We start from the raw sequence: 17,690 nt of genomic DNA, 5'->3' as shown, positions 1-17,690 counted from the left end.
TGAATAAAAACAAGATTTCCTACCAAATAAAGCCCCTGTAAGATGATAGTGAGCATAGAGGCTACCTAATAGCCAATCTTAGCCCTTATTTGGCACCTCCATGAACTTTTATGATGCTTGTGTTGCTCTCCAAGTCTTTTTACATTTGACTGTGGCTCACCAGTAAGAAAGGTTGGGGACCCCTGTTCTACATGTTGAATATGAACATTGGGGTCACCTATAGAAAGCTAAGCTGGCATTAATTAGATGTCTCCCAGAATATGCAGATGATGAGTGGTAACCTACAAAAATCAGTGAGGTACAACAACCACAGAGAACACAGGCCATGCACTGATTATCTTTGAGAGGGGCCTTTCCACCCAGCACAAAATTCACACATTACATGTGTAACAGGCAAGCATTGACTGGAATCAAATAGGCCCTGGCATTTCAAGTACATAAACAGCCCTACACCAGCTCAAAGAATAGTTAAAGCAGCCTCTGGCATTTGCCAGAATCTGCAGATTGCCAGTCCTGGGTAGCAGTTTTAGCCCTGCTCTTTTTATCTCATTGGTAGAGTATACAGCCACCTAGGGTTACAGGGGAAACATGAACATATAAATCACTGCTTTATTAGACATAACAACACGCAGAGTACCCAGTGGCCTGCAAGCACTACAGGTTTGTTAGGCACAATAACATGTTGCCTAATGAAAGAAAATGTAATTCTAAGCAACTTTCAAATATACATTCATTAAGTGGTTTTAACATCATTTGTAAATGTAACTGCAATGGAAAGCAGTATTTATCTTTCTCTTTTTGCATGGCTGTTTCTGTCTCTGGAAATAATGTAGCAGAAGTCAGATTTGAGGGCTCCTTCATTAATCTGTTGATCAGCTTTTTCAAAAGTCATAACCACCAGGGCAGCAAAATAGAAATGGAAGGAGATATTGCTCTTAAAGGAGAAGGAAAGTCAAAATCTATTAAGCACACTATTAAATAGTACTACTATTGCTGTGTAAAAACGCTATATTCCTGGCTTGTCTAATGAAAGACTTACAGAGATAAATATATTAGAACGTACATGCTTGTTTCAGTGAACGGCGCCGCCATCTTGTCCAGCGTGTCTGTATGGGCTGAAAAGCACAAGCCAGCTCCCCGCTCCTGTCACAAAGATTCTGCAGCTCCCCGCTCCTGCCACATGCCTGCAGCTTGGGATTAACTCTTTATTAGCCTTTTCTTCTCCTTTAATAGCATTTATATAAAGCAATCAATTTAAAACCACTGAAATTTTTTAATGAATGTAATGTGTATTGGAATGCAGGACTACATAGCTTTCAACTTTTTTTTAAGGGCTGTTAAGCTTTTGTTTGTGTGTTCCCATGTGAAGGCTTTGTGTGCTCCACCACTCAGGAAGGCAGGAGTTCACTCAGGGGTCCTCAACCTTTTTTACTTGTGAGCCACACTCAGATGTATAAAGTGTTGGTGAGCCACACAAGCATGAAAAAAATTATTTGGGGATGCCAAATAAGGTATGTGATTGGCTATTTGGTAGACCCATGTAGACTGCTGGCCCGCAGGAAGCTAAACTGGAGTTAACTTGTGTCTCTGTGCTTCCAAAACATGCATCAAAGCCAGAAAAGTAAAAATGTGCACCTACTTTGAAGCCACTGGGAGCAACATGTTGCTCACAAACCCCTGGCTGGGGATCACAGGGTTAACCAAAACCAATTTTCTCTATAAGCACTGTACCCATGAGAACACACTGAAAGAAAGTGCAGATAAAACAGTGTGTGCTCAACTTTGTGTTAAGTGTTTGCATGCACTTCTGTTGGTACAGTCTCAATAAACAAGACTAGTGTCAGTTAAAGGGGTATTTCTCCTTTAAACTGACTTTTATCTGAACATAGACAGGATATTTTCTTAAACATGGGCTTCTTTTGGGTGTTTGACACACATATATGCACACCTAAGTGCATAAACTGAAAGATTTTGAACTTAAACACACTTGCAAAAAAAAAGCATAAAAATGTGTATTTCACATTATGACAGATCAGCATGCATTTCAATAGATGGCCCTGTGCAGGAGCCCTAATACAAAGCATTGTGCAGAGAGGTGCAGCCCAACATCAGGTGTTCTGCATTCACTGTGAATGCAGATAACTGTGCCCTGCAGATAGTTCAACACAGTGGGTTTTTCTTATATCCATAAAGATATTTATTGATCTATATTCTTTTATAAATGTATTTTTTTCCTAATTGACAACATAGGGAGGAATTATTTAGAATGTTACTTCTGAAGTAACACCAACTGACCTACTTTGTAGCTTTGTATACAGCTCTGCCTACACTGATTAGCAGTACGGGCACCAAGTTCTAGAATGTAAGGGGAAAATGTCTTGGACTGGTGGAACTATACATGCATGCCATGACCTGCTCTAGATAACTGAATCTGAAAAAGGTGGTCATACACAGGACCAGTAAAAGCAGAGTCAGCAGCTTATCGGCCAGTGCATGGGGCCCTCAGATGAGCCTGCCTGAACAATATCTTGCTGAAAATCAGCCAGAGGTCGGGCAGGTTTAAATATCCCATCATGGCAATGAGTGCTTAAGCATGTTGATGCAGTCCTCATCCTGACAGCCTGTATCCTGTCAATCCGATATCACCTTGCCAGTCAAATGAATCTTCACGTGTATGGTCACCTTAACTTATATCTTACGTTGCTACAGGAAAGAACACCAGACCAGTATAAACAAACTGAATATATAAAACATTTATTGGTTAAAAAAGTTCAAGTAAATATGTATCATTAGTGATATAAAAACAATGCTTTATGTTAAAAACAAGGCTATTAAAAAAAGTTGGTATAAAGTATAAAATAGCAGCTTAACATTTTAAAAATCCACGTGTCAGACAAGTCATTAACAGGTCCAGAGGAGTCCTAAAAAAAAAAAAAAAAAGTAGATAAATATTCAGTTTTGAAAGACTGACCATACCGAACAGTGACAGTAATTACTCATATGTATATGGATTTAGAGTTCAGGATAATAAATAAAATCCCTCTGGTCAGTGTCCTCAAGCACAACAAGGAGAAACTATAAGGAGGGGGGGGAAGGAATTTCAATCTCACTCCACAGAGACTTTATATATTTTTTATTTAACAAGCAGAGTACATTCTTAGCACACAAATCCTATATTTTAGACATCTTCTGCACATTTCCTCTTTTGAAAAGTAGCGTTATAATACAGACAACAGTTTCAGCTTCTGGCAACCCACCTGCTTAAAATATGCACACAACATACAATAGCTTGGTAGATACTAAGGTTTGTTTACAAGGTTGTACCTTTAATATAGGGCTGCAGTATGGGTTGCCCATTTTGTGCCTTTAGCACCTAACTGGTAACGGTTTCTATAAAATCCAAAATCAGTTTCCAGGTATTGCTAGCAGTCAAAGTAAAATGTGATGGATATGGTTGAACGTGATGGACGTATGTCTTTTTTCAACCCAACTTACTTACTATGTATCTAGTAATCTGAATAACAGTAGCAATTGCAGAGCAGTACTAACTTTACCACTATACATCTTTTGTACCCCACAGGAGAGTAAAGTTCTACCCTACAGGAGAGAGGACACTTGACCAGTGAGCTGCTGGAATTGGTGGTAACAGGACAGCAAGGGAAGTACTAAGAACTAAGTTTCCACCAGTCTGGTCTTTTCTTCAGATATCTGACTTTTTTGCTGTTCAGATTTGCTACATAAATGGTCAGAAAAGTAATGGAGTTTGCACAGTGCTCATTTTAATTTTCAAGTGCCCTGCCTCCTAGAGGGTGGAGGTCATATGTCTCTCATGCTCCCCTAGCAGGTAAAGAGCAAAGGATTTAAGCATATTTAAAAAGGGAACTCCATCCAAACACAACATAAGCTTTTTCAAGAGTAAACATAATTCAAACAACTTTTCAATATACATTTAAAAAGATACGCTGCCTTTTCATGCTTTTTAATGTAATATGAAATTAAATCTAAGCCTGGCCCCCCTGTTCTGCTGATCATTAAAAATCATGCAGAAAGATAATTATGCAGCTGGATTTCAGCATATAAAAATTGTATTTATTCATACTGTAATTTGTTTATTCAAAAAGTGATAGGTATTTTAGGGGTTTCTGGGTTCTGTAGGGCTCTAACAAATTTTGGTTTGAAAGCCGGAGTTACCCTTTAACAATCAGTATAGATCAAACCAGCACAGTTTTGACCTCACTTATACAATATTATACATATTATAAACCTGTATTGCCACCCTCTTATACCCCACCCATATCTCCTCACCTGTTTTTAATGTTTAGATTTACTTCCTAATCCGTGGCTGGTGTCCAAGGCTGTAAGGACAGACATACAAATGTTACAATTGCTCCTATGCAAATACTACAGCACATATCTCTGTCCAGCTACAGTAAAGCCTCCAGCAATGGTAGGCAGGAATGCTGTGTATTAAGTAGCAGTGGAAGGGCCACATCTTAAATATTTAATATAGATTTTAGTAAATCCACTTTAAAATGCTTGGAATTATGGACAATTGTTTCACCTTCCTGAGAGGCACATGGATTTTGGAACCAGAAGAGTATTGTAGTCAAGAGCATGAAATCATTTCATAAGGGGAATGCATCCATGCGCAACACTAGTAATATTCCATTCTGGTTGCAAATATTTTTGCTTCAATACTTGTGGTGATCAAAATGTGTGCTCTTGCCATCTTGGGTTTGCTACAGGATACATTAGAGCTCTGGGAACAAAAATATCTAAAACGTGGAATAATGAATTTATAAGATAAACCTGCTTTAATCTTCAAGGAAGGAATTGATTGGGGCTTTCATTTAACTAGGTTACAGGAAAAAAAAAATTTAGAATTAAAAGGGTCCCCTAAAATTGGTCAGGCCCCTAGGATAGCCAATAGTGTGGAGCCTGCTCGGATGTCACCGATGATATCCTTCCTCAGCCTAAAATGCCAACAATAATTTCACTCCTTAACCACCCTAAAGAAAACAGGACTCCCTGCTGGATCCATTTACATTACATAGCAGCCTAATGAGTTTCAATAAGGACACAAATGACGACACAGCTTGAAGTTACACATCTAACTGATTTATGTAATCGAATTTACTTAACACTACCTTGGCCACTCTTCCAAAGAGTCAACACCCAACTGTTCTGGAGCAGCAGATGACCCTCCTGCGAAAAAACAAATTCTCAATACTAACACAATAGCTAAAGAATTCAGACAGAATGAATGATATGCAGATATCCAAATTATTATAATATTTGGTAATTGTTTACAATAATGTAGTGCAGCTCTCTGCACCTCTATGTTTAGCCTTTTGATAATGTGACGTCCGAAAGTGGTGTGATGTACACCGGGAGCAATGCATAATTTTGTAGGCTTTATTTGAGTCGTATAAGAAATTTCTATTTGTGTGCATTTAATGACTTAAAGCAAACTGCCTTTGTATGAGAAACTAACTACTGCCTATTACTTCTTACAACTCTGCAGCATGGGAAGATAATGATAAAGCAGAGAAATATGATGCACATCATATACAGTAATTTTCCTATTTGAATCAGCTAAGAATATTAGAAGTGCCATTTAATAGCGCTGTAATGTTGTGGGACCACACAAGATGTATTTCAGACCACTGACTGATTTTCAGGTTAGATTGATCAGAAAGTGCTGGGTGTAAATTAGATTTTCTAGTACTACATCATTTAGCCAAACATTGGTTCTAGATTTTTCTTTTATTACCTGGTTGCCTGCACCATGGATTTGCATTTGCTGCTACAGGTTTGTACCCATTCACCAACTGCGTCTTTTGAGTAGGAAATTCTTTGTTTCTGATGGATTAAAGGGAGATCTGTTATTTGCAGCACATCACATTCATTAAAAAAAAATGTTTTTTTTTTTTTAATTTAAATGTTTCTGTTTCCAGCTCTGGATTATGGGAATCTCTCCCCATTATAGGCCCCATTTTAATCAAATAGAAAATGATTTCCTATTTCTCTGTAACAAATCGATACCTTGTACTTGATCGTAACTAAGATATACTAATATAATTAACTTTTATTGGAGGCAAAACAATCCTTTTGGGTTTAATGTAATTTTTTAGCAGACTTAAAGTACGGAAATCCAAATTACAGAAAGATCCTTTATCCCGAAAACCCAAGGTCCCAAGCATTCTGAATAACGGGTCTCATATCAGAGACCCGCTATCCAGAATGCTTGAAACAGTAAAATAAAATGTGTTAGAATAAACCACATCTGTAATGAACACATACTTCCAATGGCTACGAAATAATTCTTAATACCTTGGCCACTCATCTGAAGAATTAGCACCCCACTTTGGAGCGGCAGCTCCTCTTGACCCTCCTGTTAGAAAACAAATGTTATATAATTACATCACATTATTGCTTATTAGAAGTTGATTTAGAGAGATTAAGACTGCACAGAATACCAATTTCTATGTATGTGTGCAACAAATAGATAAATATGATATAAAATTGACAAAAAGCTTTTGGACCTCAAAATGCATGAGTTACTAGTGTCCTTCACACAGTCCTGTACTGAAATCCACATTTTTAAAAGAGCAATTTTTGTTTTTCAACATTACCTAAACATTAGGTAAGTCATTTCTCTCATAACAGTCATAATTCCATCAGCCACCTAACATGGGCTTTAATAAGCTGCAGCCATTTTTTTCAGCAGCCTAAAAAGGATAGGCACTTCATGTCTCTATGGGGCTACCACTGCTCTGTTTTGGGCTAGTAGTGTGGACCTCTGGAGAAATGGTACTGTACTTTAGCAAGTAGAGAAATATTCCAAACTGAAGATGCTGCCTTCCATTCACAAGGCATTTTGTCTGCAGATGGTGACTGATCCACTGCTGGATTTAGTTTTGGTTAGTAAGTTCTTCTTACAGGGCTCAATAAAATTGCAGGCACTGCTCAATACACATCCATGCCAGAATGGTAGAAAAAAAGCTCTCTAACATGAAAATAAAGATTAAATAGCAAAGGCACTAGCTGCCTTGCATGATGCTGTGTTAGCTGTTTTTGCATGAATAAAATCATGTATAATAAAACAGACAAGGCTGCCCCCACAGGTTTTATGAATTATTCCTAGTACACACTTTGTAATATAGCATTAAAAGCTATACCATGACAATTATGAAAGTATCCCTAATTTAAGGAGACTCCGCTTTGCATGACAATTAGGGTTCAGTAAATCCAGTTTATAAAAGCCGAGATTACAATGCATATTTTTAGCAGAGACCCGAGTGTCTAAACCAGGGCTCCCCAAGCTTTCTTACTCGTGAGCCACAGTCAAATGTAAAAAAACTTGGAGAGCAACACAAACATCATAAAAGTTCATGGAGGTGCCAAATAAGGGCTAAGATTGGCTATTAGGCAGCCTCTATGCACACTATCAGCTTACAGGGGGCTTTATTTGGTAGTAAATGTTGTTTCTATTCAACTAAAACTTGCCACCAAGTGAGGAATTCACAAATAACTACCTGGGTTGAGGGTAGTGCTGGGCGGTATACCGGTATAAACCGAACACCGTTTTTTTAAAAAAAAAAATGATATAAATTTTTAACATACCGGCATACCGGTGTGCGCGCCTCCTGGCAATTTTTCTTACTATTTCCGGGTTGCACGCGTGACGTCAGCGCGCACACTCTACAAAAGCGCCGTCGCTAGGACGCATCACTCAGAGTCGGATACCAATGTGAGCTGTCGGGGGTGCCTGCGGCTGCCTGGCCAGTAATTTATATTTATGTGAAGGGGATGGGGGGGTGTTTGGGGTGGGGTGGGGCGGTGTTTGGGGTTGGGGGTGTTTGGGGTGGCGGGGGGGGTCACCTAATCATGCATGGGGAAAAAAAAAATACCGTCAAATACCGTGATACCGATATAATTTTGAAAAATACCGTGATATAAATTTTTGGCCATACCGCCCAGCACTAGTTGAGGGTACTGAGAGCAACATGTTGCTCACAAGTCACTGGTCTAAACCATGAATCCGCAACCTTTTTTACTTATGAGCTACACACGGATTGTTTACACAAGCATCTTTTTGGAGATGCTAACTAAGGGCTGTGATTGGCACATGTGGACTGCTAGCCTGCAGGTAGCTCTGCTTGGAGTAAAACTCTGTGCTTCCAAAACTTGTACCTCCAAGACAGAAATGTAAAAATGGGTACCTACTCTGTGGCCACTGGGAGCAACATCAAAGTGGGTTGTGAGCAACATCAGCCACTGGTTGGTGGATCACTGGTCTAAACCCTTGCCTACACCATATATATTTCTGCCATTACCTGCTTGCCTGCACCATGGGTTTGCATTTATAGTCACAGGTTTGTAGCCATTCATTGTATGTTGCTTTGGATTGGCTGGTTCATTGGATCTGAAAAATTACATTTTACATTACAGCAGTAAGGATTACAAGTTGCTATTAAGATAAACAACACTCTTGAAATATTTTGTTACTTTAAAGCTTTTTTCATTTAAGAGCTTAGAAGGCAAACATACTTTTCTCATTTACATTCAATTTATTCATCCCTTATTTGCTTCAAACATCTTTCTCTATGCTTCAGGATTGTCCTAAAACATACCACCAGAACAGAAAAAAAAAAAAAAAGTATGGGGCAGTGACATAAAGGGTCAGATTGGGCAAGGATTTGGCAGGTAGGGCAGGCTTATAAGGCAGCTGCCATAGAGAGTGCAGAACAAGAAGGGTTTCAAAATAGGCAAATAGATTGCCAATAAATGTGTAATAGCAGCTTTTATGTTACTGGCTAGAGTGAAATACTGGCCACATGGCAACCCTACTTCAGATTATGAATATATGTGGTTATTTTAACATATATGCACCATAATTCAGCAGAGCGCCAATCTGTAAATGCAGATAGTCATAGTTATATGCACCCTGTAAGCTATGCCCTAATGTTACTGCCAGTGTCTCAAAAACCAGATGAAAAATATCAACTTAAGCAAATGTACTTGTGTCCATTATAACACAATATTGTAGCCACATTCTAAAAATTAGCTATATTACAAATTGCCTAGATGCGGATCCCCAAAGAGACCTGCAGCAATTCTATCTGCAGGGCAAAAAGCTAGTGATGTGTGGGGTGGATTAGGCCTGTTTTTTGCACCCTGCCCTGCAGGTAGTAATTGTCTGCATTACTACTGCCTATTACTACCATATAACATGTATAACCACATTACTATTATTACTATTATATCTACACCTACCTAAAAATATACCTATCACAATGTGTAGAACTAAAACTAAACATTTACACAACAGGATACCACTATAAAATACATCTATACCTACATCATAACATGTATAGACAAAAATAATGTACACCTGCATGTCAATCCCTATGGCATATCTTCTCTAAACTATATTTATACCCATGACAAATATGTATAGCTAAAAAGCAACATTTAAATACTATTATTCTTTAACTACCCATAATATTTATGGGTATAGATACAACATAACATATCTACACATATATTAAAAGCTAATGCATATTACCTAGAACAGCAACTGCATTTATTAGTATAACAACTATACCAATAAAAAATGCCCAAAATACTTATAGCTATAACCACAATATATACCATCCACAAAATCACATCTATAGCTCTAACAGAGCATAATATGTATATCTATAAAATCAAATCCTATAACATATACACCAACATTTTTACCAACAAAAGCCCAAATAAACTGTTGCTGTTTCAGAGGTAATCCAATAGCTTCACTATACAGTTTTAGATAAACACAGAATTGTTGTGGGAAAATGTTCCCACATACAGGAAATCACTTACCGTGGGTTATAGTTGCAATTACTAGACGTAAAAGGCTCCGGTTCTGGAGGGAACAAAATTACATAAAGATCTGAAAAATACTGTGCAACTGCAGCTAATAATTTAAATACTACATTACAATAAATTTTAACTGCACATATGAGTACAGGGTTGGCATGTATTAAATTATTTGGCTGTGGGTAAAATCCTAATAGTAATCAGTCTTCTAAAATGCCAACCGTGCTTTCTCCTTACCAGGCTGATTCTGCTTAACTTGCTTGACAGAGTTACTAAGCTGGACTTTAGGTCTGCGGTCGCTGCTTAGCTCAGTATAGGGCAAATATCTAAACAAATCAAAGAGAAGATAAAAAGCCAGCTAACTTAAGTTGGATCTTTCCCCCATATAGCCCCATAAAGGTACATAATATTGGACTGATCAGATCATTTTGCCCTAGGGCCAAATTGGTCGGGTAGGCTGTATGAGGGCTGTATGGCCACCTTTAAGAAGAATACTCTGGTCCAATAACCCATGGCAACCATTCAAAAATATGCTTTGACAGGCCTAGTACAGTTAGACTGTAAAACAGGTCTGTGGGACAACATCACACAATTACCCAATTTTTATAATTCTGTGTGCTCCCTCAGAGATCACCTGATAAGAAATAATGCAGCTCTAACTGTAATAGGACAAAGTGCAAGTAACACAAATCTCTGTCTATTCATTGGCTGATGCACCATAACATCTATGCGTGCCCTTGGATTGTTTGTGTGCCCAGTGAATCGTTCCATCCAGGAGACATCCCTTAGTACTTAAATTTTCTATTTAAAATTGTCCAATGGCAGATACCACTAGTAAAATATATATATATATATATATATATATATATATATTATATATATATATATATATATATATATATAAATAAATGGAGAGACCGCCGGCACTCACGAGAAAAGTGTTGAAATTGCCTGGGTCAAAGTTGCAAAAACATTTGTGAGGAAACCATAAATACTGTGAATTTTTCACCTCTTTGTTTGATTTTCCCGCCATTCACAGTATTTATGGTTTCCTCACAAATGTTTTTGCAAAAAGTTCACATTTTGGCAACAAAATAAAAAATTTTTTGTTCTTCATAAGTCCTGCGAGTGCGGCTTTCGTATATATATATATATATATATATATATATATATATTTTTTTTTTTTTTTTTTTTAAATGGTTTATCTATATGAAGTAGCATTTTACATATGGGCTGTTTTATGCAATGTATTTGTACAGACACCTGCCATTTTCAGGGGTAGTTTTCCTTTAACAGGTACCTACCCATGTTCTTCAGACCTATTATAAGGCTGAGCAGGAGCAAACTCATTTAATATAAAAGGCTTAGGCTTTGACACGGGATCCTCATCTGCAAAATAGAAATACCATAAATAGGTCTGGCTGCATTACCAGTTGATCTTTTAATTACAGGAGAAATAAATTATCCAATAGCTGACTGATATATTAGAACACCCAATATAGAAAAATAATTTCCAAACAGAAAATAACTGAAGTAATTAAATTTTGTGATTTTTCAGTTTAGGGTTTTAATTCTGCAGTTCTCAAGCCAACAAACTGAGCCAGATTTGTACCATCAACATAAATTCTGTTATTTGAAAGGTTTTTTTGAAAGATGCCCCTTTCTTGATTTAAACACCGATAGGCTACATGGCCTGCCAATTATTTTTGTGGTAAATTCTCATATTTTATGAGAATAAGTGTAGTCAGATTACTGAAGGAAATCCTAGCCCATACAATAATACAGAAAAATACAAGCTTACTTTAGTGCATCTGAGCCTACCGCAGATGTACAGATAAAAGACAAAACCAAATATTACAAAATACACTAAACCACAAACACCACCAAATAATCTTAGTGGCAGGAAGACAATAAGGATAATGCAACTAACGCTCTAAACAAATCCACAGAACCTTCTAACTACAGTTGGTGGTACATGCTTGGTCAATAGGGGTACTATGAAGAAAAAGTTATGCTAATGTAAAAAACAGACAGACATTCATAATTCTACAGACTGAAAGGAACTCATGATACCGACTTGCAGGAACCATTACCCAACCTCTTTAGATCAAAGTCATTCAACCCCTCCCTTACATTTCCTCATTAAAGATTCTGTAAATTGAGGTCACTCTGAAGCAGAGTGCTCCAAACTGGACATTAAATTACTCTGTAAACCTCAGGTGGTTGGGAAATGGCTCCTAAGGGGAACTGTATTTATTAAATGGGAAACTCTAATTTGCACCCATTGATAAATACACTTCTAAAAATTCCATAGGAATAAATAAGCAGGTACTTCTTTCTGTGGTAAACTCTAATCTCACATTTTGATAAATCTGCCCCTAAGAGTTAGAGATAGACTATCATGGTTTCCTTTTAATCGGAGATTCATTTTAGGATATAAAGTTCATATGGATAAGCACTTTTTATTCAGCATACTTGTGTATGCAAAGTTTTGGCCACATTAGGGCTTTTATCAAGAACAGAATACAACTGAAAATGTGACTGTTCATATACTATAAACTCTCCCCTCAGAAATGCTGCCAATATGACATCAAAGCCAGCAGTGTGGAAATGGATTATTGATAATGTGATATAAAAGGGCCTTCTGTCGAATTTATACTATTGTTAAGTTGTATTCTATATAAAAACTACTTAAGTTTGAAAATCAGTTTTATATACTGCATACAGGGACAGTGATGTCATTTTAAGCCACCCATTGTTTAGAAAATACAGTGCATTCTATAAGTGTTTTATTGTCAATGTGTAAAATATTTTAGATAGTGAAGCTGACATAAAAGTATACAGATATAAGACAGCATTGAATTTCTAGATGTCAAGGTGTAGAAGGAAGGAGATAAACTGCAAACTTGTATTCAAGTGAAGCCGACTGGAACACTATTTTGTACAACCAACCACCAAAGCCACTTGCTAGAATCATTTCCAAAATCACAGATAGTAAGGGTGGTTTGCACAGATATTGACATGCCCAAGAGGAAGGATGATTGACGAGTATGACATTTTTGGAAAGGCAATATCCTGTAAAATTGATACATGATACTAAAAGGTGGGCCCTGAGCTTAGATCAGGAAGAGGCGTAATCTGAACAGGAAATTATCTTAAAAAAATAAAGATTGTTGTGATGACATGTATTAAATTAGCAGATATGGGGCAGAAGCAAAACACATGCAAAAGGGTGTTTTGAAGCATTGGTCTATACCAGCGGTTCTCAACCTGTGGGTCGGGACCCCTTGTGGGGTCGAACGACCCTTTCACAGGGGTCGCCTAAGACCAATGGAAAAAACATATTGGGCTTAGGAATAATTTTATGGTTGGGGGTCACCACAACACGAGGAACTGAATTAAAGGGTCGTGGCATTAGGAAGGTTGAGAACCACTGGTCTATACTGTCTAGTGATGACAATTTATTTAAAGAATTGCCCCAAAAGCCAAGATTTAGTTATAGTTATATAGAGGGAGAAGTTTAAAGGAGGGTTTGAGCCCCTCTGACCCTTTGGATAAAAATGCAAAAAGCCAGGTTATGTAATATGCAGCACTCTAATCCAGGGTATGGCCAGATATAAGAGAGGCATATTGGATTTTATGACTGTGTGGCACCTTGAGGGTTAAGTGGCCAAGCTTTTAGTTTACCTAAATAGTTTTCACCTAAGATTTTCTAGACAAAGAAAAAAGGCAATTAGACACAATTGCATTGGTTTTAAGTATTTTTTATTGCTATAAATTATGTTACAATTTAAGTGCAATGCATTTTTCATTATTTGTAACAGATGTTGCCTTATGATACATTGTGTATCTATCAATTCTGGAACTAAGTGTGCAATTTGTATGAACTTACATGTTTTTTTTTCGTTTGGACTATTTCAAATGGACTTTTTTCATTTATGAATATTCGCTTACTCAACGGTGACATCAAGTGGTGAGAATGTAAACTTTCTATTCTTACATTAAATGGGTTTTTAATTATAGATACACTTATTTAAATCATATTTTCAATTTGGTTTAATTAAAAAAATAGATCATTTTCAAAATAGCTACCTCTGAAGGTCATTCTGCATAGATCTCTAGGCCTATTCTCTGCCCATGATAGGTGGTTCACCCACCTGTATAAGCTCCTGTCCATGTCATTCTCACCTTACAAGTGGAGTAAGGAGTTGCGTGAAGAACAGGCATAGATACTGCACATGCTCAATTCATTTGCATATCTGATCTGATTGGCTGAATCATGCCAGCCAATTGGACCAATGAAAGGGCGTGCACAGTAGTAAGAATTGCCTGCCTCTCCCTGCAATATGAGACCCCTGGCTGGCACAGCAACAAGACTTATTTAAGCAGCAGGTAGCTATTGGGCCTTCATTGAACTGCCACAAAATGGACTATATTTCTATTAGGGATTAACCCAATTCCAGACAGAGAGAACACATTTCATTGCTGAAAAAACACAGAAGATATAAGGAGATCTTACCAGTTTCCCAGACTTCTTCACAAGGGGGGCATTGCCATGTTGACTTCTCCGCCACCATGTTTGAAAAGTCAGCTTTGCGATGTAAAAATACACATTAACAAGTTAGATATATTCCTTATTACAAGAAATCTGTCATGCAATCATAGAGGAGCTACATTATACGTAGTGCATATCAAACTGTACAGAAAATATTTTATTTTAAAGGGTCAAAAGAAAATTAAATTAGTCTGGTACGATTGGTTACACAGAAAAACCACCCTGGCACAAACTTATAGTATTGTGATTTGCAATGTATTTGAGTATCCTATACCTTATTACCCATTCCATTTATTGTTTCAAGAATAACATTTTAAATAGTCGAATTAATGATTTGCAGTGTAATTTAGTGATAAATACAACTCAATTATTTTGCTGGGTATCAAGCCTTTCTGCTTTTGAATTGTCCAACTTTTTTTCCCTAGCAGTTCAGTCCCAATGTGGGAGGAACCCAGTTCAAGGTAAACAATAACCTAGCTATGGACTGAAAAGTGCTTCAGAAGGTAGACTTTACCAGTCAAAGGCTCCATAGCCACTCTGTATTCACAGCTGGCCATGTGCAGATCAAGCTCCTGTTTCGGGACTCTGTGGCGAGCATTGTACGGACAAGTTGCTAGCTCTTTAGCCGCTGCACGATTATTCTGGAATAAAAAAAAAAGTTTTGTAATGTGCACATTTTAACAAACGAGAAGGAAAAACAAATGAGGAGGAAAAACAAATGAGGGAGGGAATCATTACAATCCAAAAACCTTGCTAAAAACATAGTTGTTAATGCTTTTTCACAGATGTACACACTTCTAGGCAAATGCCAACCGGCCTCCCTAACTCCAATCTCTCCCCCTAAAGTCTGTATTAAATACTGCTGCCAGAATTCTCCTCTTCTCATCCAGGAGAGTTCAGGCCCTTCCCCTGCTAAAGGCCTTATCGTGGCTTCCTATTAAAGAATATCTTACAAACTCCTTCTCTTAACCTTCAAAGCCCTCCATTCCTCTGCTCCTCACTACATCTTTTCCCTTGTGTCTCCATACGTTCCTGGCCGACTCCTTCGTTCCTCGCAGAGCAATAGTTTGGTTGCGCCCCACTACTACTGCTGTTTCCCGCCTTAAACCTTTCTGCCTTGCTGCCCCTTACATTTGGAATTCCCTCCCTGATTTCCTCTGGAGAGAATCCTCCCTCAGTCTTTTTAAAACTAAAGTTAAAGACTACCTTTTGGAGCACTCACCCAGCACCTGATCTGGGAATCAGCACTTATATTGTAGTGTCACCCACTGTGACCTACAGCACTTATACTGCATTTGTCTATTTGTGTCTATAAGTTACCCTCCCATATAGATTGTAAGCTCTACGGGGCAGGGACCTCCATCCTCTTGTGTCTTTGACTCTTAACTTATTGCAACTGTATTTATCTTGTATCTACCTGTATTTATTGTTGTACTTTGTATTTATCTATTATTATCTTAATAATCCCTTTTGTATTAATGTATTCTTCTGTACAGTACTGCGTACATTAGTAGCGCTTTATAAATAAAGATATACATACATATACATACATACAAGATTATTTTGCCCCTTGCCCATGTTGTTACTGCTGCAAGGACAAAATGCTTGAATTTGCCACTGCCCTTAGGCCTATGGCTAATATATAATTTAAACCAGGGGTGGGCAAACTACGGCCCATGGGCCACGTTTGGCCCGTTGGTCTTTTTAATCCGGCCTGCCGAGGATTGGTGTGTCTGGCTTTTCCTAACAGAGACTGCAGTGCCAGATTGCTACTCATGCCTTCAGAAAAGTTAACAGCAAGCCTTACGCTTCTGTCTTTCAGAAAATCCTGACTCCGCAAGAGACTTGGTGTCAAGACTGAATGTAAGCAGCCCGGCCTGTCTGTCAAATTTTAAAAGTCAATGTGGCCCCTGAGCCTAAAAGTTTGCCCACCCCTGATTTAAACTTTGCTACTAAGCAGCAATGAAAATGCTAGAGAGGCCAAAGCCCTAAAAGCTCGACACAGCAAACCAATTTCATAACCTAGGCCAGTGATCCCCAACCAGTGGCTAGTGGGCAACATGTGGCCCCAAAGCAGGTGCTTATTATTGAATTCCTGGCTTGGTGGCAAGTTTTAGTTGCATAGAAACAAGACTTACTACCAAACAAGATCTCCTGTAAGCTGATAGTGTGTATAGAAGCTACCAAATAGCCAATCACAGCCCTTATTTGGCACCTCCATGAACTTTTATGGTGCTTGTGTTGCTCCCCAATTCTTTTTACATTTGACCGTGGTTCACAAGTAAAAGGTTGGGGACCCCTGACATAGACCAAAAATAAATAAATAATACAGGTATGGGACCTGTTATCCAGAATGCTTGGGACCTGGGTTTTTTGGATAAGGGATCTTTCCATCATTTGGATCTCCATAACTTAAGTCTGCCAACAATAATTTAAATATTGAATAAACCCAATAGGCTTGTTCTGCCACCAATAAGGATTGATTATATCTTAGTTAGGATCAAGTACAAGGTGCTGTTTTATTATTACAGAGAAAAGGGAATCATTTAACCATTAAATAAACCCATTAGGGCTGTTCTGCCCCCAATAAGGGGTAATTATATCTTAGTTGGGATCAAGTACAAGGTGCTGTTTTATTATTACAGATAAAAAGGAAATCATTTTTAAAAATTAGAATTATTTGCTTATAATGGAGTCTATGGAAGATGGACTGTCCGTAATTCAGAACTTTCTGGATAACAGATTTCCGGATAAGGGATCCTATACCTAAAGCCGTTCTATGGAAACTTCCAGCCAAACACAATTCTTACCTCTCTGCATTTAACAAGGTGATAGGGAAACCTGCTGGGCCGAATCAAATGATTTTTGTCATATGGGCATTGCATACGATCATCAGATTCCATATTGCCTGGGGAAAACCGGATATATATATATATATATATATATTATTAAACAACGAGAAACTGCTGTACATTAAGGAACACTTGTTACACCGGGAGGCTCCGTTGCTTCCCGCACCCCAGAGACAGTATAAACCGTGTAACGGAGGCGGCTCCTACAGCCCCAATACATTACATACAGACACAAGGACAAGGAACCGAGTCTGCTATACAGCAACCCTAGGGCTCAAACATGTTACATACAGGCCAAAAGTCCCGATTTTCTTAATGCAGCAAAATCCGAAGCGCTATTTCCACGTCCCGCAAAGCTGATTGAAAGCGTTCGGCTCAGCCCTTTAATCCCGCAGCAGCCCGATCTCGCGAGATTACGC

The 17,690-nt window shown here is 38.0% G+C and overlaps 1 protein-coding gene across 2 annotated transcripts; it reads right to left on the bottom strand.

Moving 5' to 3' along the window:
* Positions 1-2,738: 2,738 nt before the first annotated feature.
* LOC100145274 (uncharacterized) lies at positions 2,739-17,690 on the bottom strand. 2 transcript variants are annotated; one of them, NM_001126753.1, is given in 13 exon segments: positions 2,739-2,921; positions 4,306-4,355; positions 5,148-5,205; positions 5,774-5,862; positions 6,334-6,394; positions 8,340-8,428; positions 9,868-9,910; positions 10,102-10,190; positions 11,169-11,253; positions 14,384-14,455; positions 14,934-15,060; positions 17,230-17,327; positions 17,563-17,621. In NM_001126753.1, coding segments are annotated over 11 exon segments (837 nt in total). In that variant the 5' UTR covers positions 17,323-17,327; positions 17,563-17,621; the 3' UTR covers positions 2,739-2,921; positions 4,306-4,324.

The sequence above is a fragment of the Xenopus tropicalis genome, chromosome 2 (assembly GCF_000004195.4).
Source record: "Xenopus tropicalis strain Nigerian chromosome 2, UCB_Xtro_10.0, whole genome shotgun sequence".
In the NCBI taxonomy this organism is placed as follows: Eukaryota; Metazoa; Chordata; class Amphibia; order Anura; family Pipidae; genus Xenopus; species Xenopus tropicalis.
Note: the sequence above shows the minus strand (reverse complement) of the source record. Positions and strands in the feature narration are given on the sequence as shown.

Bases quoted from the DNA above. Each gene is read 5' to 3' on its own strand.
- LOC100145274 (XM_018091090.2), bottom strand. From the start codon at position 17,322: ATGGAATCTGATGATCGTATGCAATGCCCATATGACAAAAATCATTTG. The intron at 14,456-14,933 runs GTAAAGTCTACC...TACATCGCAAAG, and splicing joins GGCTATGGAGCCTTTGACTG to CTGACTTTTCAAACATGGTG. The intron at 6,395-8,339 runs GTAATGGCAGAA...GTTTTCTAACAG, and splicing joins CCCATGGTGCAGGCAAGCAG to GAGGGTCAAGAGGAGCTGCC.